The 27,073-nt window shown below is 48.7% G+C and overlaps 1 protein-coding gene across 1 annotated transcript in view; it reads left to right on the top strand.

Moving 5' to 3' along the window:
* ABRACL (ABRA C-terminal like) overlaps window positions 1–25,494 on the top strand; it is a 152,906-nt gene extending 127,412 nt beyond the window's left edge. The window contains exon 3 of the mRNA XM_069608111.1: window positions 24,961–25,494. Within this exon, the coding sequence (XP_069464212.1) occupies window positions 24,961–25,145 (185 nt within the window). The 3' untranslated portion in view covers window positions 25,146–25,494. The remainder of the gene's footprint in view (window positions 1–24,960) is intronic.
* Window positions 25,495–27,073: the final 1,579 nt, after the last annotated feature.

The following is a 27,073-nucleotide window of genomic DNA, read 5'->3' on the forward strand; positions in this document are numbered from 1 at the left end:
TCCAAGCATTAGCGTCCTTTGGCGTGTCAAAGAACAGGGATTTGCCTTTGTGTAGAACCTTTATTTAGTTTATAGGGGTATCGGGGGATGTACTTAATTCCCTGCTGCCTCAGTCTCTCCTTGTTTGGGGTAAATTGTCCTAGTCTCCTCTGTACTTGCAGGGTATAGTCTGGGTAGATAGGTGCAGCTGACCCTCTGTTTATCTCTCCTCCCTCTCTGGAGAAAGCAAGAATGTGCGCCTTGTCTCTAAAATTCAACATTTTCGCATTAATAGGTCTGGGTGGGGCTCCTCATCGTTGCTCGGTGGGCCCTCTCCACCATGAACCCATGCAACAGCTTCTCAATACCTATCTCTTGAAGCAACATATTTTCTACAAATGAAGTTGGGTCTCTTCCTTCTTCACCCTCCGTCAATCCTAGGATATGTATATTACTTCTACGCGCTCGCCATTCCGCATCTTCTGCTCTCTCGTGTAGCATTTTCACGGTTTTGGGCAATTCCTGGACCTTGCTCTGTACTTCCTTTGAGGTGGATGAAGGTTCCACTACCTTGGTCTCCGTCTCTCCAACCCTGCTAGGAGGCCAACGTTGCAGCGCCCTTCATGTATCCGAGTTTCCATTGCTGTTTTTAGGGACGTTATGGCCTTCAGAATCTTGGTGCCTGGTCCTTCTAGTGCGTTCATCAATTTTGCCTCCCGGGGTCTTGTTTTACGTTCCCCTTTGTGGCAAACGCATCCATTTTGGTTTGTTTGGGCTTTGCTGATGTTTTTTCTTCCTTCCACCCTCTGACATGGGTCTGCTGCTTGATTGGTAATCTATGCCCTTTATTGTGCTTCTTCAATCCCACTCCAGTTCGCTCCTCAGCATATGTATGGAAACATTAATATTGTAGTTCAGCAACGGTGCACTGCCGCAATACATTGACTCTGTGTGAAAAGGCCATATGTATTCGCCACTCGTGATTTAGTACGCTTACTATGTCTCAAATTGTCTCCTATTGCCATGGGCATTAGTTATGCCAATCCTTGAACCTTTGCATCGCGGATCGATCCGCTCAGTCTGTATGTTGCAGTCCACCGGTCGGCCTGTATTCCTTCCCTCCGTCCCTGGATGTAATGGCAACCCACGTAGATGCCTGTATGCTACTCTGGGTACTGCCGTCTATTGGAGTGCTGTTAGGGAGAATTCTCAAAAATGTACTAATTCCCTCCACCCAGCAACTTTGCTGGATTTTGAGGACTTGATTTTTTTAACCTGGAGAGAGTGAGACCCTTTTTTATCCCACTCTCTCCTGTATTTGAATGTGATTTTGAACACTCTTTTGGTTGTGGAGTCTGACAAACTCCATAGGCATTATCTTTTACATTGTTACCCAGCACCTTCAGTGCAGTGGCAAAGGGAAGTCTTTCAGATTTCCCAAAGGTTTAAATACCTTCTCTGGGATAAACTACTGTTTCCCAGAACAGTAAAGTGAAATTGACTTTACTTACATTTGTACATTTCTAGACCTAGCACCACACTATCTTACAATATGGTGCTGGAGGGGTTACCTAGTATCCCCTTGGTTTAGCTTCTCATGTAACATGTTTTCATGTTACCCTTTCCTCACTGAATGGCTGTTCGCAGTGGGTTCATTTTAACTACCGTGGTGTGCACTTACCACGGGCTGCGTTCTCAGCTGCAGTAAGGCACCAGAGGGTGCCATTTTTGTCAAAATGACCCTGGTCTTCTTTTTTCGCCTTTTTTTTTGTTGAAGGGTCCTTCTTGAGATTTACTCTGCACGCCAAACCAGGTTTGGTTCCATTGTTCGCTTTCACGAGTGAAGCCCGCCTCTGGTCCAGGGTGTCTGGGCAGGAAGTGAGGGAGGTGCCCGACACTCTGTGCTTTAGGAGACTGTATTGCTCTCCCCAGAGTGCACGGAAAAACATAAATCACCAATGAAATTACAGAGCAAATACTTTGAACGCAGACAGACGCAATAACTCACAACCACACACTCTTAGAAGATAATCAGCTCTTATACGGCTATTTATTCAAAGCTTAGAAGCAACTAACAATAACATAGAAATAACTCACAGAAGTAATATAGACATAAATCACACAAGAAGCAAAGTATTCAAAAGGAAATACATCACCGTGAGCGTAACAGGATTCCTCATCTCGCCCCGAAGTGGCTGGAAGACCCCGGGAACAGCCAGGCCGAGAGAACCACAGCTCCCAGGAGTGCCGGACGTAAGCGTCCTTCTCCGGCTGAAGGCTCACCTGACCACCTCCGGGTTTCCACATATTATACACACTCCACAAAGGGGAGTAAATTCTCGAACCTTCTGGAAATTGCACTTGCGCAGTTGATGAGCAGCCGTCGGTTGCCAGCTGGGTCAATCGAGAGCTACCCTCAAGGAGCAGAGTGCCTCCCTTCTCTAAAAACACGCTCTGCGGAGAAGACTACCAAACCATAACAACGTTAGTTTTCCCAGCAGAAATGTCCTTGACCGCATACCAGGTTTGGAAAGCATGTTTTTCTCAGCACCATGAATCTAACACACAGCAAAATGTGTGCAGCTTTTCACTGCGGCAAATATCCGTCATGGCTCCGAGCGCTCCCAGAATGCATTGCTCACCGGCGCCATTTTAGTTCAAGTATAACAGAGACCTGAATGCACTCTGTGGTGATTGGCCGGCTGACTGTCTGGCAAGGACAGCCACCCTGCTGGGTGACTGACAGCTAGGCTGGAATGAATGGGAGCGAACTGAAAGGCAAGACTTTTGGCTTGGAAGGCAGTCGACCACTGGACAAAGAAACCGAAGAACTTGAAGAGGACGCCTGTTGCAACTCCTGGACCGTTGGTTTGCCCAGTGAAGCCCTGCTGCTCTGCTGAAATTCCAAATTCGTATTGACAGAGAAGCCCCTGCAAGGATGACTTCTCCCCTTGAGTTGGTGGGACCAATCAACTCCAAAGTAAGTCACCTGGACATCCATCTCGGAGCTGGTTGAATTTCCAGAGAGTTGCTGCTGGAAACCATATAGCCAGGGAGAGGAACACCAGATTGTGTGCCTTGCTTTTAAGCTGGCCTAGAGCACCAGGAAGATCCTCCGGACTTCCAGGAAGCAGGACTGACCGAGCCTGAGCCCCCTCAACAGACCCCAGAAGCAAGGAAAGTCCATCTCGACAGCCAGGAACCGCAGTGTTGCTATTTGCGGTAGACCCGAGGAGCTAAAACACTGAACAGCCACTGATTTGAAGATCGCCGGTTGCGAGCAGTGACATTCCCATTGCAGTGCAGGAGTCCCCAGAAGTCCTCCCTCTTGTCCCCAGAACTGAGGCCCACGAACAGTGAGATCTGCAGAGCTGTACAGGAACAGAAGTCCTCTGCTGCACTTTTTCCTCAATACAAAGGTACTTTAAAGTCTGAGAGAACTTACCTCTTACTGCAGATTTGCTTGCATCTTCTAATACTCACAAGCTTAATCAGCTTGTGTATCCATACATTTGATTCTTCTCTTCAAAGACTTCTAAAACACGGTGCAAAGACGTTCTACTTACCTGCAAAGAAGTGCTTCAACTCCTATAGAGTTCTGCCTATTGACCTTGGCTTAGCCTCTTTCACTGAACAACTCGTATTGGGGGATCTGAAAGTATTTGCCTGCTTAAGAATATTTGTGGTCTCTTGTATGATCTAAATAACCTTTTCATTTGACTTATTACTATATGATTCTAAATGCAACAGTGATGTATTAATGTCCACAGCACCTTAGCAATTGAAGTCACCTGAGGGTGTAGGTAGTGTCTGTGGTCCATCCCAAAAGGGTATCTATTGATTTAGAGATATTAAGGGTGTGTATTTCATGAAGTGTATGAGTGTTACGGTTATATTGCTCCCTTCTGAAGAAGCCTTATTCTAACTGACTGATAAATTAATAATTGTTTATTGAAGAAACCTTGGGTGTAAGAGTTTATTTGAAAACTTGTCATTGTGAATCTCTGTTCAACTCCCCTAAAGCTCACATTGACCCCTCTTGAGATGAGCCTGGCTGCTCAACACGCTACCAAAACTGTGTAGTACAAGTTTATACCAAAGGTTGGGTTTCCTATACCTGTTGGGCAAAGTTTGTATGCCATACCCTCTGGGAACACTACAAATAACTCTTAACAAGTGCCTTCATGCAGGCCGACTTGGCATGTACTTTACTCTCCGTCAGATCGCAGGAACTGTTCATCACCATTTAGTGGGGTCGGTGACCAGAACCGTCCCTACGCTCCCCTCAAATTTATCCACTAGGTGTGGACACACTCTAACAGTCCCGTGCCTCCCTCACTCTGTGGGTCCCCTGCTGCGTCACTTGCCATCGGCTGGGTTTTCTTTTCCAAGCTGTGCTACCACTCCAGCGGTCCCAGCCTTGGTCGGAAATTCATTCTCCTTCGCACAATTGGGGGATGCGGTTGCAGTCATAGCATTAATCTGATGCCTCTGGGATTTACTCTGCAGTTCTTTTGTCCCTGGCGCTCTCCGAACGGCGCCCGCCATCTTGGATCAGGTCTGTTCCGTCGCGGCCGTCCTTCCAACTCTCATGTCTCTGTTCCTCTGGCGATTTTTCTCAGAGAACACTGTTTTATCTTCCACATTTGTAGTTCTCTTTGGAACCAACTTATAATCATTATCTGATGCAGGGGAAATATCAATTTAACGGATTTTCATCAGCACCCAGAACTCCACACGTCTTTCGCACATTGCTGCAGGCCATTTCCCACTAGTTCCCCCTGTGAAAGTTAACAATGGAATCTCAATACTAAGTTAGAGTTGTGGAATTATTGAGGCCATTTGTGCAAACATACAAAGTTCAAATATGGTGGGTAATCTTGATTGTCTATTCAGGAACTCTATCAAAATATAAACTGGCATACAGCTATGAGAAAAAAGGTTTAATTTAAAGCACAACATCTGGCACTTAAACAGCCTAACATAAATCTGACTAATGTTGACACTACTCACTACAGCTCTTGTTTTAGAACTCATCAGCACCTGCCATTTCACATATCACATTCTGCACCCCAAAGAGGGCGCTAGAGGGCCGACCAAGATGGCGGCTCCCTAAACGAGTTCTGTGTAGCTCCTTATTAATCCTGTACAATCCACGCTTCTGTTGTGGTCCTTGCATCTATTCTGCTGCCCAAAGTCTGCGGGGTGCACGGACGCATGCATTGGGCCCATTATTGCTGCCAACAAGACTCTCCCTGCCGAAATATTTGCATAAGCGGACCCGCTAGCTGCGACCCACACGCCCGTGCACTCGGGTACCCTCACCGGTGGAGGCCCTGCCAACGGAGACACGAGTGAGGAGCCTTCGAGTGATCGTGCCATTGCTGCGGCAGAGGAGATGCTGAGCGGCTGCCGAGAGCCCAACAACCGCCTGGAGAAATTTGCTAGGTGGCCCCGGCCGGATCGGCAGCGCCCGAGATCAGGATCAACTCGGTTTCCCGTGAAGTCGGAGCCGCGGGGCAACCAACCATCGGCTACAGACCTCGGCTGCCGGCTCGACTCGGCAGGGAGAGTCCGAGCAGCTGCCCGCGCGGGAGCCCCATAGGGCGGCGAGGTAAGAGCGCCTCATATTGTGCGTAGCACCAGAAACGTAAGCGCCCGTCCATCCTGCTCGTGACCAACACAAGATGACGGCATAAACCCCCCGGCTCGCCCGAGTGACATTTACAACTGCTTTCACCGGTTAGCAAACGCAGAGCAGTGCTGCGTTCGACCGGACACAGGCCCCCCCTCCTCCCTCTGATGTAATCCGTCAAGTGCCCGCTCAGTCAGACGGGACAAAGAGCCACCCGAATCAGGTGGCAGCACTCTGATAAACAGGCACCAGAAGACTACTCTTCCCCCATCCTTTCATGGCGGCGCACAAAACTTGCCTGGCAATATAGACCACATGCTTGGCCCTCGCCCTTCAAACTAGTGGGGGGCTGCAGCAACCAGGGTGCCTTGCCGCTCCGTACCAGACACAGTCCATGCGATTGCTGCAGGTGGTGTCCCGGGCCCTGGCCTGAGTCATCCCAAGAGTCATCCACAGCAAACTGTATCAAACACTGTTCCACCTGAGGACCGACCGCCTCTCAACACAGCATTAACGAGGAGCAGTTCACGACCATAACAGGCCCCCACAAGCCCAGGAGGGTGCCCCCCCCACAACCTTAGCGATGGACTCCCATCCCAATAGGTTCACCGCGAGCCCGGCGGGTTCACTGTCAGCACCGGCAAACACAGCTGCGGAACCCACGGCATCCCCCAGCAGCATCACTACCAAAGCGGCGCGTCCTGTGAGATCCGTCCTAGGAGTGCAGAACAGGCACTGACCTGTGGAAGGAGAGCTACCGGGGGACCCTGTGACCTTTCCCGGCGAGGTCTCACGAAGACAACTAGCACCCCTAGAGTGCACCTCCTGAGACACCCACGACATATGAGTAGAACGCTCCATGCTGCTGATTCCACCAAGACTCTGTTACTAACACTCCAATCAGCAGGCTGCCACAGACCAATTGTCGACACCCCGAGGCTGACCATGAGGAAAAACGACGAATCGCAGCGTAAACTAAATTTAGAAAAACTAGCTCCTCCGCCAACTTATCGAAACCCACCAGCAGGCCAGAAACACCTGTACAAGATGTTGCCCAAGAGGAAGAACAGTCTCAGAACTCTGACATCAAAGACATTTTACTAGACCTGAAAGCTGGGATAGGAGGTCTGGGTTGTAAACTAGACCTGTTGTCCTCAAAGGTAGACCAGTTGCAGCATCGCCTAGATAAACATGCGGACAGGTTTGGATGCAGTCGAACAACGGGTGTCAGACCTGGACGACGGTGCAGCATCTCTTGCATCGAGAGTATCATCGCTGGAGACTCAAATGAAAGTTGTAGGTGCAAAGAATGAGGACTTGGAAGGGCGCTCTCGTAGGAATAATATTAGGATTGTCGGGGTCGGGGAGCAACAGCCCGGAATCAAAATGGAAGACTGTCAAAGCTGTGCATGGAATTGTTTGGAGCTGAAGTCCTCTCCCACCTGTTGTCGTTGAAAGGGCGCACAGGGTTCCCAACACCAAACCAATTCCAGGAGTGAACCCACGCCCAATCATAGCGAAGCTCCTAAACTATAAAGATCGCGACTCAATTCTCAAGTCTGCCAGAGGAAAAGGGGACCTCCAATACGAAGGACAACTTTCAATTTTATCCAGACTTCTCCGCAGCGGTTCAAGCTCAAAGAAGGTAATATACAGCCATCCAACACCGACTGCAAGACAACCAAATCCTCTATTCAGTTCTTTTTCCAGCAAAACTTTGCATCCAACATGAAGGTAAAGTTCAATTTTTTAACTCACCCGAGGAAGCTAGTGACTATCTAGATCGAGCAGGTTGTAAACCCGCCTCTAACAACCCAAGGCCACAACGCAGGGACCGAATGAGGAGGGATCCACCATAAACCCACTAGTCAAGCACAGTAAGAAGACTGAACTGAATTGCAACCACGATCACTTGATCACCACCACAGAATCGCAATCCTAGAAATTAAAGGAGCCTTACCCCTTGGAAGGCTACTAACGCCCCAAGCACGGCACTGTTAATCCCTCCCCTTCTGAACAAGAAAATTATCGTGGGCCAGTTGGGGGTTGCCTACGAAAGGGGGGGTTGACAGTTACAAGAAGATGCCATCGACGGCTCACCCATTCTCCATCATGGCTAGTCCTCTGGCTTCCGCCACACCACAAAAAATAAATAAATAAAATTAAAAAACCAAACCACTCTCCACACGCCTCAGTAGCAGCACCGAGACGCGCCATCTACCACACGATCGCAGCCAAGAACCGACCTAACATACGCTGGAACAGTTTAAAGTAGCCACCTGGAATATACGAGCAGGCAATCAACCAGCGAAAACTCGGAGAATCCTCCAATACTTGAGGAGAGACAAAATTAGCGTGGCCATGTTGCAGGAGACCATCTCCTCCCGGAATCAGAGAATCACTGGGCCCGTACATGTGGCTGCTACAGGTACTTTTCGTCATACTCATCCTACGCCAGAGGGGTGGCCACCCTGATTGATAAGAGGACCAAATTCAGCCTGATCGAATCCAAGAGAGACACAGTGGGAAGAACAGTACTGGTGAAAGGGATCCTTGCGGGGAAGGAAATAGTGCTAGTAAATTTGTACGCCCCCAACACAGACGGCCCGAATAATTTCAACTGGGTCATGTCACACTTGGGAGTAACCAGCTCAGCAACCATTATCTGGGGAGCAGATCTGAACATACCAATGAACCCCCAGATGGATAAATCACACAGCACAGCTGGGCGGCCCTCCAAGGCTAGCCTGCAGGTTAAGGAAATCTGCCAGGCATTTGACCTGATCGACATTTGGAGATATTCCAACCAAAACTCGAATATACATTTCATTCGGCTGTTCACAACACCAGTTCGCAAATAGACTACATCATGGTGTCAGCTCAAAGTCCATTCCACAGGGGACCCAGTCAAATTCTCCCCAGATCCTTTTCTGATCACTCGATGGTGACACTTGAATACTCCCTATCTTATGCTAAACCGTCAGCACTCAACTGGAGATTCAAACCAGGATCGCTTTCTGATCACGTGTTTGCAGCGGAACTACAGCAAGAAATCGGGTCCTTCAACGAGCTAAATCAAAATTCCGTCAGCAGGCACCTTGTGGGAAACGCTAAAGTGCTATGTACGAGGAGTATGCATGGCGAAAAAGAATGGTATCCTGAAATTAATACGACGAGAATTGGCGAGCAGTGAAAACCATCTAAAAGAACTCAAACTCACCAACGCTGATACACCACAAACCCATGCCTACCTAAAAGCAGAGCTAACTAAATTTAAAGAAGCGGCCGACTGAGAGCTAAAGTTCCTGGGACGTAGACATCAAGACCGGCAATATGGCGAGGGCCAAAAGCCAGGGGGGCTGCTTGCCCGCTTAATAGCACTGGATTAAAAACCTGCCTGCATATAACGAGTCTGGGACGCTCGGGGGACCCAGTATGCAGCGAGGAGGAAATAGTCAACACGTTCCGCACCTTTTATCAAGACCTATATAGCTCCAAACACAGCACACATCCTGCGACACTACAAAACGTCTTAAACGACACTGAACTCTATTGGGTGGCTGACGAACTTCGCCTGCATCTGAATGCGCCCATATCTTTGGAGGAAATTTTAGCAGCTATAAAAAACCACCCGAACATTAAAGCCCCAGGCCCCGACTGTCTTGCAGGTGAATTGTATAAAGCCTTTGTGGCCATCGTAGCCCCGTGACTACTCAAAGTTTATGAAGAAGCCCTGGACCGAGGAATTCTCCCAACAACGTTGCGTGAAGCCAATGTAATCCTCCTTCACAAGGCAGGTAAACCCCCGGAAGACTGTGCCTCCTATAGGCCAATCTCCTTGATTAACCTAGATAATAAGATACTGGCCAAAATTCTTACGGCACGACTACCTCCTCTCATGCCTGCATTGGTGTTGGGGACCAGGCGGGGTTCATTCCAGGGCGCAGCACAACCTACGGCATCAGGAGACTCTTTGGGGTCATAGAAGCACTCGATCCTACACAACAAGCGATAGCTGTCCTTCTCGATGCAGAGAAGGCCTTCGACTCTGTCGAATGGCCATACCTCTTCCCGACACTTAAACAAATGGGAGTTGGGAACCTTTTCATTAAACTAGTCTCGCTGCTCTATAACGACCCTCAGTCCTACATCACCCTATGCAAAACAAGATCTACTAGTATAAGGTTAGAACGGGGAACCAGACAAGGCTGTCCTCTTTTGGCCCTAATTTTCTCCTTAATAATGGAACCCCTAGCCTCGCGGCTGCGCTCCCAACACCTCCATAAAGGCCTCACTCTCGGACCTCATAAACTAGTGGTCTCCCTATACGCTGACAATGTGATCCTATTCGTCAATGATTCTCCCCCCCCAAAACCAACCTCAACCCGATAATGCGAGAAGTGATCAAGTTTAGTAACATCTCCGGTCTTAAAACTAATCATTCCAAATTAGTGATATTCCCCCTGACGCGTAATACCCCCAAATTCCTGGACGACTACGGACTCTGGTGGGAAAACTCCCAGGTTCGCTACCTGGGCATCCTTATGTCCCTTAATCACAGTTATATATTCAGAGACAATTCCGAGGCAACACTGGGCTCACTTCGGGAACGCGTACACAGATGGAAGACACTTCCATTAACACTCTGGGGTAGATCCTTACGGATTAAAATGGTGTTTCTCCCCAAACTCCTGTATCTGTTCACGAATATACCACTACTCCTACCGCTGTCCTTTATTAAAAAGGTTAAACACCTCATTCTGGATCTTGTGTGGGCAGGGAAACCAGCTAGGGTAGCCCATGCAACATTAGTACTACCGGTGTCGCAAGGCGGCCTCCCACTCCCGGACATGGAGAGATACTTCTGGGCAGCCCAGGCTCAATTTTTAAGCCACTGGTACGCAACGCACTTCCGACCACATGTCTAGGTAGAACGAGATATAAATTTTCCTTGTGGGATCGCTAACAAATTGCGTGCGCTCTTTTCCACTCTCAAATTTCAAAAAATAATGAAAACTAATGTAAATACGGGGGGGTCGGCAGCAAGTGATAATACTCCCTCAAACTTCCCACAAAGTTTGTACAAGTAAACAAAGAAATCAGAGTTCGGGAGGATATCTCGCGCTCCTAACATGTCATGGTCTTAACATTCCAAATTTTTATCCAAAAATGGCTTCCACCTATACATGGGCTGGATCCCAGAACCTCAATACCTTAAATTTGGAATGTTAAGACCATGACATGTTAGGAACATACATTTTCAGGATCCACAACACAGGGACAGAAGATATAACCTATTGACATAGAGAGGCCTTGATAACGACCAAAGGTCGAAACACGTGTCGGCTGTTCTTCACTTTGAAAATCAAATTAAACTAACAAATGTTATGTAACTTGAAGTACTTTTGTATCTATTCAGTTGGTGTGAGCGCGAGATATCCTCCCGAACTCTGATTTCTAGGTAGAACGAGCCCTTGCATCTCCTAACCTATTGAGAGCAGTCCTTATTAGTCACATCCCAGTACTTCGCAACAAGTTGAATACTGTCTTATCTACGTACGCAATTTGGAAAAAATGGCACAGAAATAAGATGTACAAATAAGATTCTCACCCCTGTTGCCAATTAAATTTATCCCAGGCGTCCCCCTGACAGCGGAAAAGGTCTTCCAATAATGGCCTCACAAAGCGGACCTTCGTTTTCTCAGCGACCTGTTCTCCAAAGGCCTCGCCATAACACTCCAGATGGCCAGGGATAGGGGTTGTAATGCATCACTTGACACATTCATCTACTTTAGACTACGATACACTCTGCAGACTCTCCTCCCATCATTCCCCCAACAGCCAACAAAGTGGAACCTACTGCATAATGTAATCCAGGCGGGGGGAGAGGGGAGGTTAGTCTCAATGATAATACAAATCCCTACTTGCAGATACAGCAACCAGACTCTCAAATAAAAATGCGATGGGTAAACAGCCATTCAAGCCACGATAACCGAGGAGGACTGGAACTAAATCCTTCGTCAAACTCAGAAAATAGCTATAAACACACGCTTCAAGCAAATTCACTTCAACTTTGTACACCAAACTTACTTCACTCCAGCCAAAAAGCAAAGACATTACCCAGATCTAGCAGCGCAATGCGAAAGATGCGGCACCATGGCCGTTGACTTTTTCCACCTCGCCTGGGTCTATCCAGGAGTGGCCCGGTTTTGGAATAAAGTCCAACAAACAACGGCTGCAATCTTGGGGGAAGAGCTGTCGCCTCTCCCGACTGTTGCCCTCCTGAGCTTGACCAAATATCTGCACTCCTCGATGAGGAAACTGGCAGCCCTTCTTCTTGTGCTGGCATGCAGGAGAGTTGCAATGATATGCGGGCGCGGGCCAGCCCCTACGCTGGCTGCTTGGAAAAAGGACATTCGGTACTGTCAAGATATGGACACTGAATTTCTACGGACACTAACCCTGCACGCACGGCCACCCGATATATGGGGCCCCTACATCGCATATTTACTTTCCACATCGACCAATACAAACTCCCTAACCCAGACTTCATAAAAATGAAGATGGTCATAAACCTCCTAGCGGCACAATCAACGGCGAAGGGTGTGGCGACGGCGAGCCACCAACAAAGTCAACTAAAACATAGACGTGAGTGGTTGGGAGGGGGGAAGGGGATGAGCTGAAAGGCGCAATTATTGTTGCGCCCCTTCTACAAAATATCAAAAGGGTGCTTGTCAGGATGTCTTGCATAAATCAACCGTCTTCCGACCAAACCTCTGCTACCCTACTAGCTGGCCCTACTGCTAACAACGAAAACAAACTACTTACCGTACAGCAGTGTTTTTAATTCCCTTGTCTTGTGCTGGTTGGTGCATGATCCCGCTCGCAAATGTCTCTTGAGTCCTTTCTTTGTACTCTGTCCACTCTTACAGTTCAGAAGCAAAGTTCAAATGTCTCTTGGTTTGTTTCCTGGTATACAATACCTTTGTCTTGTATAGTTCAAAATACATTTCATTGATTTTATATACAGAAGCGGACTGCTGAGCCCTCCAAACAAAGTTTTGTTCAATATAAGTAGTGTAGAAGTCGACTCTGCGGATACTTTAATTCCATGGGTTATTAGGTTCAAGTTCACTGCCTCTGGGTGTTTGTTAGATTTTCAGGTCTCGGGTAATCCTTTGTAGGTTATCGGGTTTAGGTTCACCTCCTTCAGGGAGATTCTCTTGCTTCCTGTTCTCTGGTAACTCCTTGTGGGTTATTGGGTTCAGGTTTACCCCCTTAGTGCGTTTCTCGTGTTTTCTGCTCTCTGGTAACCTCTCATTGGTTATTGGGTTCACCCCCTATGGGTGTTCTGTTGCTTTCCGTGTTCTTATAGTCCCCCAAGGGTCCGCTGATTCTCTATATGGTTTCTCAGTACTTGTACTCCTCTCCGGAGTGTTGCAGAGTTCCACCGCCCTCCTCCCTCTCCTCGACATGGCCTGCCTAGCTGCTACTTTGCAGTGCTCTTCGCATGGGAGGTGGTCCCTCCAGCAGAATGGCAACCACGCTTCTTTGGTTGTCGGTTCCCCGGTTGTGCTTCTTGGTCTGCACGTCGTTGGTCGGGTACATCTGTATGCTGCTTTGGTGCCGGTTCAGTCTCTATGCGTCTGAGACCTTGACGTATCGGGCTCTCAGCCCACCTGGGCTGGGCAGCATTCCACAGGCTCTCTACCTACAAAATATGAAATATGGATCCGCCTCCCGAATGCCCTGGCTCCATGCTGTAGTATGGGCTATGGCAGAGCGCAGTGTTTCTCAGGCTGGCTGCTGCCATGTGGATGCTTCGCTCGCAGCTGTTACTCCCCTTCAGATAAGCAACTCGGTCCTTTTACATCTGTCTTTGTCACGAGAGACACACAGCACGATTTGGGTTTTAGTTGTGGTCATCATGGAATGGGCAGCAACCAAACCAGACAATTATTTTTTTGTTCAAAAACCTTTATTGTACATAATCACATGTGCCTTTCAACAACATAGATTTAACATGGCTTCCAGAGGCAAAGAAAGACATACATTTGTAAAGAAGCCAGAAGAAAAAATAACTCCCTGTCAGCCTTCCACTCTTCAAGGACGATGGATTTTTACATGTCTAAACCAGTTAATCCCCTCCACCCCATAGCATTGATCAGAATGACCAAGTATGACGTAACGTCAGATCTATGGAACATTCAAATTCAGTTCCAATCCCGGTGCCGTAAAGCGTTGTATAGAATTGTTGTTCCTATCTTTAACATACTCATAAAAGGTATAACAGACTTTAAGAAACTTCTGATAGGACCCGGCACTTGGTGCATATAGCTTCTCCATGGCCAAAACGCTGCAGACCTTTACCCACCACCAGGCCACCATTGGGGCCCTCTTCTGTTTTCCAAGCTTGCGCCAGTGATTCGGGCATATCTTTTGATATGCCCAATATTTCTTTCCAGAAGAACTTGGCTTTGAGGCAGGTCCACCACATGTGTCCAAGGTTGCCCGTGGTGCCACATTTCCTCCAGCAAAGGGGTGAAAATTGCAAGCTCATTCTATGTATACGCTGTAGAGGTTCAGTAAAGCTGACTTAGCCTCTGAGATCATGTGCGTGCACAGGGATTTCAGGGATGAGACCCTCTGGCCTGTATTACTTGCACTACCGCTTTTCAAGGGATCTGATCGAGCGTTTATTGGCAGTGAGCTCTGCTGTGTACCATAGTGTGGACGGTTGGACTTTGCTGCAACTAAACGTTAGGGGCGCATGGTCATTGACTAGGTTTTTGGTGAACTTGTCAAATGAATCCAGAAGGGCTGAGGTATTCCCTTTGGTGGGGAATGGTGCAAAAGTTGCCTCTAGTGTATCTAGCAGGTTACTATTGAAGGAGTGGTCTTCAATCTCACGGTGTTACCCTATCCTTTCTGTGGCAGCTGTGTGTGTGAGATATGAGAAGCAGGATTGCGGCATGGTAATTCAGTCCAGGTGGTGCGTGTTTGAGCACAAGAGCAGCGGGGAGGAGGTGAAGACAAGGTTGCGCGTGAGTCATTTCACATGGATGAGGTACAGTCAGTCTGTTTAGGGTCTATGGAGTCGGTCTGAGAAAATTAGGGAGTCACGTAGGTTTTTTGCTGGTGGGGACTCGGAGGAGTCTGTCTCTGAGGAGGATGCTATTTTTGTAGGAGACGGTAGCCAAGCAGGGAAAATTGCAAATTACATCAATTAACTTGCCTCTGCTTTTAGGTGGCTTATACATGAGTGAATTGTATAATGAAGTCCTTGCTTAAGCCGGGGAACCAGCATGAAGTGGATTTGAAGGAGGGATGTGTGGTGGTTCGTACCTGCCACCCCACCTCCCAATTGTTTCTGCGCAAGTCCATATGTTGGATGTATGTTATATGTATGTATGTCGTGGGGTAGGTGGACAACAAAGATATAGGGGGGAGGAGGATATAAATCATATTTCGAGGGGATTGGGTCCTCCGACGTATTCCATATCTATGACATGTAATCGCCACAGCTGTGCTGCTTCGGAAACTTTTTTCTGCGTCCGACGTCGATGCGCCGTCGTCGAGGGCCTCCTCCGACGTCATCCGATGTGATAAGTAGGACCCACGACGCCCGTAGCCTCAGTTCCGTTTTTTCCGCGAACGTGTTGCTTCATGAATCTCTTAACGCCTTGACTCTTTGGAGTTCGGTTCTTCGAACCTGTTCGTTTTGTGTAAATCCTTTGTGTGAAGATGTCTTCTACTTCGTCTTCGACCCCGCGTCCGGGTTTCAAGAAGTGCGGGGAGTGTGGGTCCAAGATGTCGGTGACGGACTCGCACGACGCCTGCCTCTGGTGCCTCGGGGAGGCCCACGACACGGATGACTGTATCGACTGCCAGTCGCTCACGTCCAAAGCCTTACGCGAACGTAAGAAGTTGTTGTCGGTAGGTTGGGTGTCCGAGCCCAGGAAGTCGAAGTCTGCGGGACTTTCGACGGATGATTCGAGGGGTGACTCTCCACGTCATCGTCGGAAGTGTCGTGGGTCTCCTTCTAGGAGTCGGTCTTGCCGCTCCTCAGCCTCTTCGAGGCATTCTCGGAAGCGCCGACACCGGTCGTCTTCCAGGTCCTCTTCGGAGGACTCTGCCCGGCACGTCGCTTACCCCACCAGCCGTGCGACCCCGGAGGAATGGGCTTCCTTCGGGAAGAAAATGCTGGCGATTCTTGAGTCGCAGGGTACTAAGCCGTCCGCGCCCCCGAGTGGGGTCGGTCGTGATAGGTCGAGAGACGCCGCTCGCAAGAGTGGTCGGCACGAGTCATGGGAGAGGTCCCGTTCGGACAAGGAGACTCGTTCTCGACGTACCCGGTCCAGGTCCCGGTCCTCGACGCGTTCGAGACCGTGTGCACCTGTGAGGTCTTCGAGGAAGACATCGACGTCTGAGGCGTCGAGGGCGTCGACAGGCTTTCTCGAGGCTCCGGCTCCGAGGAAGTCGTCGAAGCCGTCGACGCTCAGGTCGTCGAGGGACACGCTCGTGGCTCCGGCCTCGAGGGCTGTGTCGACGCCGCCAATGCTGGAGGCGCTGCATCTGACGTCGGCGCCGATGCCGATTCTCTCGACGCCTTTCGTGTCGGAGGTACCCCGTGGCACGGGAGAACCCCCTCGGAAGGCTCTGGTTAAGAGCAAGCACTCTCGGGTGCCTTCTTTTCGCCACCTGGACTATATTTCAGAGGCGGATGAGGATTCTGATGGCCTGGTTCCTAGTCAGGTTCCAGATGAAATTGTCTCGGGCCATGGTCAGTTTGACGATTTGAGACAGTCACTGCATGGTGCCAGTGGACTGGACACCTCTCCGGAGGTGGAGTTTTGTAGGCCTGAGCCTGGCTCTCATGCCGATTCCTCGTACCGGCGCCTTATGGCTAGGGTTTCTGAGTACTTGGGATGGTCTGCTCCCCCAGGGGAGTTTGCGCAGGATGATCTGACGGACATCCTTGATGTTGGTCCCCCAACTGATCCGGTACTGCCGTTCCATATGGCTTTACAGAGAAGGGTGGCGGCGGCTTGGACTGCTCCGGAGAGTCTCCCGGCGGTGGGCAGATCCTTGTCGCGAAAATACCGTCCAGCCAGTAGCGACCCCTGCTACTTGACCAGGCACCCCACTCCGGAGAGTTTGGTGGTGCAGGCGGCCACGGCCCCGGCAAAGCAGGCGTCGTACCCTACCATCCCTCCTGATAGGGACGACAAACGTTTTGATGGCTGGGCGAAGAAAGTGTTTTCTTCTGGTGGTATGGCGCTTCAGGCGGCCAACTCCATTTGTGCCTTGTCTCGTTTCACACACACTCTGTGGAACTGTGTTGCATTAGCGGCTGAACATATTCCCGAAGGGGACGAACGGGATGGTTACCTTGCTATGGTCCAGGATGGTAAGGATGCCATGTCTGAGTCCGTTCAGTCGGGTTTGGACTTAGCTGAATGCGTCAGTAGGTCCATGGCGGCGAGCACCGTAATACGCAGGTTTGCCTGGTTGCGGAAGTCGGGGTTTGCTCCTGATGTGCAGTCCCGGCTCCTCAACATGCCCTTTGACGGTGAATACCTTTTTGGCAGCAAGGCTGACGAGAGCCTTGAGAGGTTGCAGACCTCAAAAGCTGCAGCAAAGTCGTTGGGCTCTGCAGTTCGCCAACCTCTGCCTTTTCGTCCTAGGGGACAGCAGTGGAGGGGTGGTTCCTTTCGCTATTACTCCTTCAGTAAAGCGAGAGGAGCTGGCAGTCAGAGGCCAACGCAGGGGTACCAGAGGTGGACAGGGTACCCGTGGTGCCAAGGCCGCTCGGGCAGTTGCCTCTTTGCCCTCATGTAACGCCGCAGCCGCTCCTATTCAGTCATGAGGCCATGTCCCATGGTTCGCCGGTTGGGGGAAGGCTGGCGCAGCATCTTGTAGAGTGGCAAGCCATTACTTCAGATGTGTGGGTTCTGGAGATCATAACCCACGGCTACTGTCTTCCCTTTCGGCACAGGCCTCGCGACAATCCACCGGGGAACCTCTTTTCAGAGTCCGGATCCGCTCCTTGCGCAGGAAATTCAAGCCCTGCTGGAGAAAGGCGCCATAGAACTGGTGCCTGTAGCGGAGAGGAACAAGGGATGGTATTCCCCCTTCTTTTTTGATTTCGAAGAAAGACGGGGGATTGTGACCCATCATGGACTTGCGCGGTTTGAACGAACTCCTCAGGAAGGACAAGTTCAAGATGGTTACTCTCTCTCAAGTCCTCCAGGCCCTTCAGCTTCAGGACTGGTTGGTGTCACTCGACCTCAAGGATGCTTGCTTCCATGTGCCGATACATCCCAAGCACAAGAAGTACCTGAGGTTCGCGGTTGGCGACTCGCACTTTCAGTTTCGGGTCCTGCCGTTCGGATTGACCTCCGCCCCGAGGGTTTTCACCAAGCTCATGGTGGTGGTGGCAGCGCATCTCAGGCAAGGGGGATTCACGTCTACCCCTACCTGGACGATTGGTTGATCAGGGGGAACTCTCCCGAGCAACTCCTGGATCATCTGTCCGTCACCTGCCACTCCCTTCACAGGCTGGGCTTCTCCCTCAATTTAAAGAAGTCCCATTTGACGCCAACACAGCGGCTCCAGTACATCGGAGCAGTGCTCGACACTTCCCTGGGGCAGTGTTTTCCTCCCCAGGTGAGGGCTCTTCACATTCAGCAGATGGTGCACAAGTTTCAGCATGCCCAGACGCTCCCAGCGTTCGAGTTCTTGAGGTTGCTCGGCCTCATGGCATCCTGCATTCTTCTGGTGCCAGAGGCTCGCCTGCGGATGAGATCTTTGCAGTGGGCGCTCAAGACGCAATGGTCGCAGTCCTCCGGCAGGATGTCGGACCCGGTTCAGGTGCCGCCCTCGGTCGCCCGGGACCTTCTGTGGTGGGCCGTCGAAGGCAACTTGATGAAGGGGGCTCCATTTTGGCTTCCCTGGCCGGAGGTGACGATCGTGACGGATGCATCCCTCACGGGTTGGGGATCTCATGCCAACGGGCTGACAGTCAGCGGTCGTTGGTCTCGTCGGAGTCCAGACTCCATATCAATCTGTTGGAGCTGAGGGCCGTCAGACTAGCCCTGAAGGCATGTCTGCCGACTGTGCGAGGAAAGAGTGTCCTGATCCTGACAGACAACACAGTGGCCATGCACTACCTCAACAAAAGGGGGGGGGCAGGGTCACTTCCTCTGTGCAGGGAGGCGATGCAGCTCGAGTTCTGGGGCATCCAGCGGGAAGTTTCGATCTCGGCAGTTCATCTGGCCGGAGACGAAAACGTGACGGCAGACGCTCTGAGCAGGCAGAGCACGATCTCTCACGAGTGGGAGTTGGCTCAGGAGATTCTCCTGGAGATCTTCGCCCTTTGGGGGACCCCTCAAGTGGATCTCTTCGCCTCCAGTGTCAACCGGAAGTGCGAAAGGTTTTGCTCGCGGGAATTTCCTCCAAAAGGAGCCTTAGGAGACGCGTTCGTGGTGGAGTGGTCATTCCCGCTGCTGTACGCGTTTCCTCCAGTCCGCGTCATCCCGCAAGTGCTGCGGAGGTTACGGAAGTTCGGTTCCCGGATGATCCTCATTGCTCCGGCGTGGGCTCGGAGGACGTGGTACCCGGACCTTCTCGACTTGTCCATCTGCCCTCCGCGTCGTCTTCCCTACTGAGACGATCTGCTCTCACGGGAGGGGGGGGTCAGGTTCTCCATCCAGAGGTCAGATCCCTCAACCTTCACGCTTGGCTTCTGAAAGGTTGAGGTATAGGGATTGGGACCTCCCTGAAGACGTGATGGAGGTGTTGCTTTCGGCCCGAAGGCCAGCAACAAAGTCTCTGTACCGTTGGCGTAAGTTCTGCGACTGGTGCAGAGTTCAGAATGTGGATCCTTTTGCATGTGACTGTCATGATCTCTGCTTCCAAAAGATCAGGACTTGCCCGACTCCCTTGGAAGCAGACCCATAACCCCGGTTCCGAGTGCCAGCCAGTCCCAATTGGGACCTTTTGGACCCTGTCCTGGCGCCAGTGGCACCAGGCTCATAAAGATGCCCAGTCCCAGCGCTGGAAGCGCCGGGCTCATAATGCTTGGGTGGACTTACCTGCAGCAGACCATGCTGCTTACTTACCTGCCAGTTGAACCCCTGATCCTCTTCTGTTTGGGACTGCTTTTCCTGTTGGGTGGGGCAGTAGCCACTCCCTAGGTTCAGAACACTGGAACTCTTCTGGAAAGCAGGAACTCTTTTCTTACCTAGGCGTGGCTGTGGAAGGAGACACCTAAGCACTACAGGAGGCTATTTAAACCACACCCGATGGATGAATCTTGCTTTGCGTTATTCTGCATTCTCTGCAGCAGAACGCTCATCGTGTCTTCTGCTTCTGATCCTGGGCCTAAGGGAACAAAGGCTTACCATCCTGGAATCCAGTCTTCAGCAGCACCTGTAAAGACAAAGAAAGAACAGGTTAGCACTACGGTCTTCAGTGGCAGCGCATCTCTTACCTGGTCCATCGGCTGTCACCAACGCCTCGCGCTGCATTCCGGCATCTGAAAGACAAAAGCTTACCAGCTCTTTGCACGCTCCGGAGGCCTTCGGCGCTGCATCCCGCATCTGAAAGACAAAAGAAGGTGCGTTTAAAGACATTGGGCAACTTTATTACTCACGTGCCATTACTCCTTCCCACGCCGAATCCAGTGGGTATTCCAGCACCCTTCAGCTTCTCTAAAGCTCCGAACTTGTACCTGCAAGATAAAAGGGACAGTTAGTGCGCATCGTGAAGCAGGCTACAAGCGCTTACTTACGTGCTTCCAGGCGCTTCTATTCCTCACGCGGGTTCGATCCTCAACTCTCATCAGCCCGCCATCCGCCATCGCCGGAACCCTGCAAAACAAGAGATATCATTACAAAAGACTTCTAAGACATTTGAAGTGCCCAGAACTTACCGTTCGTGCAGTTAGCGACGGACAGCAGTCCTCTGAGGTCAAGAGGCCTGCACCCTTATCCAGTGAAGAAACTGGTTACGGCACCCTGCCCCGAGGCAGATGGAGAGCTCGGCGTTCACTTACCTAAGACATCTTACTCTTCGAGTCAGACATACAATGCACAGAGGTCCAGCCCAAAGAGCCAACCGTGTGTTACACATCACCTTTGGTGATACGGCATTCACCCAGTCAAGACCGGCGCCTCTGCGGGAATCAGGTGAGCGTTACAGTGACATCCCCATGGTTCTGTCCTTTTTACTTTCTTTGGCCCACAGGGGCTTGCAAGTGGGTACCATTAAAGGTTACCTGGCGGCGCTGTCCATCTTTAAGCGCTCGTCTGAAGAGTGTTCTTACTTTAAAATCCCTTTAATTTCACAGTTTCTGAAAGGGCTCACTAATGTGTTCCCTCCGTCACCGTTCCTGGTGCCCGGTTGGGATTTAAACCTTGTTCTTAAGTTTCTTATGGGTGCTCCGTTTGAGCCTTTACATTCTTGCCCTTTGAGGCTGTTAACTCTGAAAACTGTGTTTTTAGTTGCGGTTACTTCCGCTCGCAGAGTGAGTGAGTTACAGGCACTTTCAGTTAAGCCACCCTTCACTGTATTTCACAAGGACAGGGTTGTCCTTGGAGTACGTCCTTCTTTTCTTCCGAAGGTAGTGACGGAATTTCATTTGGCCCAGAAGGTTGTTCTTCCGGCATTCTATCCTCCTCCGCATCCTGGTAAGGAAGAGGAGAGGCTCCATAGGCTTGATCCTAGGAGAGCTTTAAGCTTTTATGTTTCACACATGTCCCGGGTCAGAGTGGACGATCAACTCTTTATTGGTTACGCTGGAAAGCGTTTGGGGCAAGCTGTGACGAGACTCTCTGGATTATTTTGGCCATCTTGGAGTGCTACCGCTTGGCGGGTAAGGACCCACCGGCTGGCTTGCGGGCCCATTCTACCAGGGGTATGGCTGCGTCTACTGTCCTGCAGAGGGGTGTTCCTATTCGCAACATCTGTGATGCAGCCACCTGGGCTTTAGTACATACATTTGTACGTCACTATTCCCTCGATTCCATCCGAGCACAGGATATGGCCTTTGGCAAGGCGGTCCTTTGCTCTGCTATTTGATTGGCTATTCTAAATTTTGATTCTAAATTCTTTCCCTCCTCCTTGCTCTGGTACTGCTTTGGGAGTCTGTCATAGATATGGAATACGTCGGAGGACCCAATCCCCTCGAAGAACAAGTTACTTTCTTACCTGGTAACGTTCTTTCGATTGGATGGTCCGACGACGTATTCCATATCGCTCCCGCCCTGCCTTCCCTGCTGCAGAATTTCTTTTGCGATTGCAGCTTACGTTCCGCAAGGCTTTGTGTCTGACTGGCATTTGACTAATGTCACACGTTCTGGGGGAAAAAACTACAACTGAGGCTACGGGCGTCGTGCGTCCTACTTATCACATCGGATGACGTCGGAGGAGGCCCTCGACGACGGCGCATCGACGTCATCGACGCAGGACGCAGACGCCGAAAAAAGTTTCCGAAGCAGCACAGCTGTGGTGATTACATGTCATAGATATGGAATACGTCGTCGGACCATCCCATCGAAAGAACGTTACCAGGTAAGAAAGTAACTTGTTCTTCTATAATGAAAAGAGCCTCAAGATCATTGTTGGTTATGAGGTTGCCGATGGCTGCATGTGCGACTGATGAGCGGTCGTTAATCCTCATAACAATATGAATAGTAGGCACTTGTGACAGGCAGGGGTGTATACAGAATATTGATTAGGTTCACAAAGGTAGCAGTCCGGGCTGCTTTGGGCATTAGACTGCCCAATCTCTGAAGAGAATGGGAATGGGTTGTGGCGAGAGGAGACTCGTGGGGATGTCGACCCTTTCGAGGCCCTAATGCGACAAAAATCGGGAATTGTCCTTTTTGTTTGTCTGACCTTCAGACACCCTGGACAGAGATGCCCTGCGATATAACAGTTAAGGAGGGAAATGAAGGGGCAGGCCTAATCAGGTACATGTGCCTTATGTCTGGTGACCTAGATCCACTTGCACCAGCTGGCCAACTGCAAAAAGAGGGCTGGACGGCTGCTTAAGTGTACCTTGAGGTATGGCCTCAAGGTATGCAACCCTTCTTGCCAGGACTAATCGCCTTGCTACCCCCAAAGAAATCTATCATTGAACCCTTTACCACAATCCAAGCCATCAGATATTACACCAGATGATCACCAGTGCCACTTGCTCATGAAAATGGCAGAGATCCACTTGATACACATCCCATGTAATATAACAAATGTCCACTCAAAACCATAATTGATTCCAGACAATAGGATTTGTTACAAAGAGACACTTTGAAACACGTTTTCAATAGATCCTCCAGTTGAAATGTGAGGCAGTTTGTAATTTAGCAGGCAGTATTGTTTTTTTTTAATTTCTAATTTTTTATTCTTCTTTTTTTTTATGGGAAATTCAATGTTCACTAAACACAAAATATGTTAACTGCCTTGTGCACATAAGCAGCCCTACAGATAAAGGGTGTATCGGCCACTTTTACGTCCTAAAAATAGGCAAATGCTGTATTTGCAGTAAAACATAGCAAACGGATGTATAGAGAACCTCGTGCCCCTGCTTTTCCCCACCCAGCTCAATGGGCGTTTGGACCGGTAGTACCACAGGAAGAAACTACTATAATGAATGTATCGGAAGAAGTACACATTTTAATGTGCATGAATAAGTAGGTGCAAAGAAATTATTATTATAAAAACATTTCTGTTTTACAGGTGAAACATATTTTAACCTGCTTATAAAATACTCAGACTGGGAATTTGAACTTACATTTTTACTCTATAAAAAAAAAAATGTACTCCCAACTTTTAAACATAGGGAGTAAAATACTCACTAACAAAACAAACGTTTTTAGGTGGAAATCTCAGCAAAATTATAACGTATTTCTGCCTATTCTAGAATGAAACTGGATGTTCTAAAAGCTTTGCCACGTCAGAATGTTCTCTTTTTCCGCATTGTCCCATAGAACATAAAATGATCCTGACGATGTGCGCAGATAGTGTTAACGTTTGTTTCTTGTTCCTTCCAGTGAAAAACGGCTCCCTAGAATTATTGATTACTTCCCCTGGAGTAACCTCCTTCTAGCCAGACCTCTCCACCCATAAGAATCCGGTTTCTTAAGAAAATCTAAAACAAAAGTCCTATTTGTAGTAATTGTGTTCAGGGCCCAGTCAACTGGATCATTGGTATAATTCCTCAGTGCTACTTCTTCAATACTAAGCTCATTTTGACTGGGGCAAAGCGGATTGTAATTTACTGGTGCTGACATGCTCGCTAGCTGTACATTTTGATGTGTGCGAGTTTTGCATATTTCATACACTGACCAGGGAGCAAGCGGTGTCTTCATCTGCCTTCCCCTGGTACTCCAACCATGAAACATGAATACATCTTTGCTGGCATATGTTTTCAGGTAGGTGGAAACGATATAATTAGAGGTGCAAACACCAGGCAGAAACAATAGGGATTCATGGAAATGGTGTCCACCATATACAGACATGGCACAAGGCGTGCAAGGCATGGTTCGGTGTGTGAGCTGAACTGAGCCTATAGGACGGTGTGGTGTGGCTGTAGTGCAAGTGAGGGTGTGGAGTGACGTGGCCATTCAGAAGTGTATCGTGAATGGATGTGGATCTCCAAGCATATTTTTCACTAGCCACATGTTTGTTGTGCTCCAGGGGAGTGTGCCAAAATTCCAAAATGACTGGTCACCTTTTAGCAACCTTCTGCTTGTCCACGGTGTCCAGTACCCACAGGCCGACTCTTTTCAGATCCCATGCTTTATAAACTATCTGCAAATTGCCCCACTGGAAATAATTGTGGTGTTATACTGTAATTTCTCTTTGTACATGGTGGGAAGTTTAATCCTCGCCTAGAAAGGTATGTACTGTAAAGCAGAGTCTCGCTGTTCAGGTTGTGTGTAAATTCTTGATGCAAATGGAGTGTTACCCTATCTGGTGCCCTTTATGCTCATGAGGCCAACGATATGTAGGCGTTGCCGGAATGGACATTTTGCCCGTGCAACTGAACCATCTCTCGGGTGAACTCACTCTGTCCTGATGCATTGCTTATTCTTGTTGTAAAGCTGAAATCCATTACTCAAACGTGATTTTGCTTGACCTTGTTTTGTATGTGAAACCCTTTACTTGATTATGATTTTTTTCTGTCTTTCTTTTGGAAAATCTAAAGTGGAGTTAAAAAAATATATATATTGGTATATCATGGGTTCCCTAATTTTAATGTAGGGCACACACGCTTCGAGTAAAATAATCTTAAATGCTAATACTGCCAGTTCCTTGATATAACATATGTTTATCTTCAGGTGCAGATGGAAAACTCCGTGTGAAGTTTGGGGTCCTTTTTGCTGATGACAAATGTGCCAATCTCTTTGAAGCTTTGGTCGGAACGTTGAAAGCTGCTAAGCGGAGGAAGATGATCAGCTATGAAGGGGAGCTGCTGCTTCAAGGAGTGCATGACAATGTTGACATTATACTGTTGAAAGATTGATGTAATGGAACTTTTCACTGTTTTGGGTAAATATTATGAAAAAGAACTCGGAGGAAAATGTATTGAATTCTTTTATGTATTTTTCTAAGTCTTTTCTACATGAAAGGAGTGGGCATTTTTCGTTTTTCTTCTTTTGCACTTCGGCCATTTTTGTATAAATAACGTGATGATGAAGTCAAATACTGGAATACATTATTTCTCAGGTCAAACTCTTTGAGATCTTCTGTACACATGTTTTGCCAGTGCATCTGTTTGGATTTGTTTATGGGATTCTGCTGTCCGGTGTTCAATCAAGACTATTAATGCAATGAACATTTTCCAAGATGTATTAAAAATGTCTACTTTCAAACATTGTAAAGCCCCTTTTATTGGTGCTGAATTTGTCCCATTTCTGAGGGCATTAGTTAACACGGCTGTTATTTCGCATGAGCGAGAAATGCAATAAGCCTCGGTGATGTTTAATCAATTTCCTTCCAAATTGATTAAATTCCTCCATGTCTTGTCCTTGACCCAATGGAATGCATCTGGATTGAATCCCACATTGCAAATGCTTCTTTATCCGATTGAGTACTAGGCCCTTGCTTTTTTTTATTTTTGCATGTTCACACCTGAAGAATTATTTTTATAATTACACTTCTCACAATTTTACATCATCTAGAGGCAATTTAGGTGACCCGTTCTAGATGAGAGAGGGGGTGTATATTGCAGCAGGACTCTGGAAATGTACATGCTTGCATAATCAATTAAAATTGCTAGGGTTTTTTAAAAAAAACTTTCTAACATGTTCTTCTGGGATTTAACTCTGTATAGCTGTTATATTTCAAACCAGGGTACACCAGTCTTCTTATACTTCATTTGTTATACTTCCACGCCACTATTCCTTAGTTTATGAATTTAGGATAACTTGTCTTTCATTTGTATAATATTGAGAAGGAAAAAATATTCCTAATGTTCCAATGCACTGTACACATACTAACCGGGAATGATGAATAGAAGGACTTTGAATGATGAAGATTAGTGGCACACAGTCGTGCACTTCCCCCTTTCTGTTGCTCCATCTCGTCCCACCCCAGAAATCATGAGGATGTACCAAGCTTCCATCCTTTGTCAGTGATCTAAAGCAAAAAAAGGCAGGCTGAAGGCTTCCACTTAATTTCAGCCAATACGTCATTGGGTAGATGCCAACACAACCATGCCAAAATTTGACAAATCAGAATCTCGAACATTAATCATGTGGTGCTTCATGAATGTGTAAGGCTTGGTGATTGCACAACAAATCCAGGAGGTGGCAACACACCTAGTGCTACTGGCCTTGCTTGAATAACCTTTGTCAGAGGTACTCTGTTGAAAAGGGGGCCAGCAAAGCTGACGTAACCCAAGGACGTTGCCAAATATGGACAGTAAGCTGAGACTGCCCAGGACAGAATGACATTTTGTAGGCGACTAGCAGTGTAAGGCTCCACATTCTCAATGCTCCCTATGGACACCTGAACAATAATTGCTGCCTGTTGAGTCCCACTCAACTGAATTTCTAGAATAAGCAATGGCTCACAGAACAGGGGAGTCGGCGCTCATTCAGGCTTCAAGCTGAGAACGCCCCCCAATGTCAGTTGTACGCTTTCAAAGTGGATGACCGGCTCACTTGTTAGATGACTTTTAAAGGCTAAGCCCTTCACCTCCCGAGCCACATGGACAGAAGGAGTTTGAATAAAGAAAAGTACGGCAAAAATCTGAATCTCAGGGTGTATGGAGAAAGAGAAGCAACCACCTGGAGCAAGGGACAGATGACTTAGCCAAGTCAACCAGGTTTTTCTTTACTACCAGGAAACCATCAGAAAAAGCATAACACCCTCCCGATTCTGAGAAGGGCTCAAGGAATCAAATGGAATGGGAGGTAAAGCAAAAAAGCTGCTAATGTCAAAAGATTG

Source organism: Ambystoma mexicanum, chromosome 4q, assembly GCF_040938575.1.
Source record: "Ambystoma mexicanum isolate Mex_15411 chromosome 4q, UKY_AmexF1_1, whole genome shotgun sequence".
Classification (NCBI taxonomy): Eukaryota; Metazoa; Chordata; class Amphibia; order Caudata; family Ambystomatidae; genus Ambystoma; species Ambystoma mexicanum.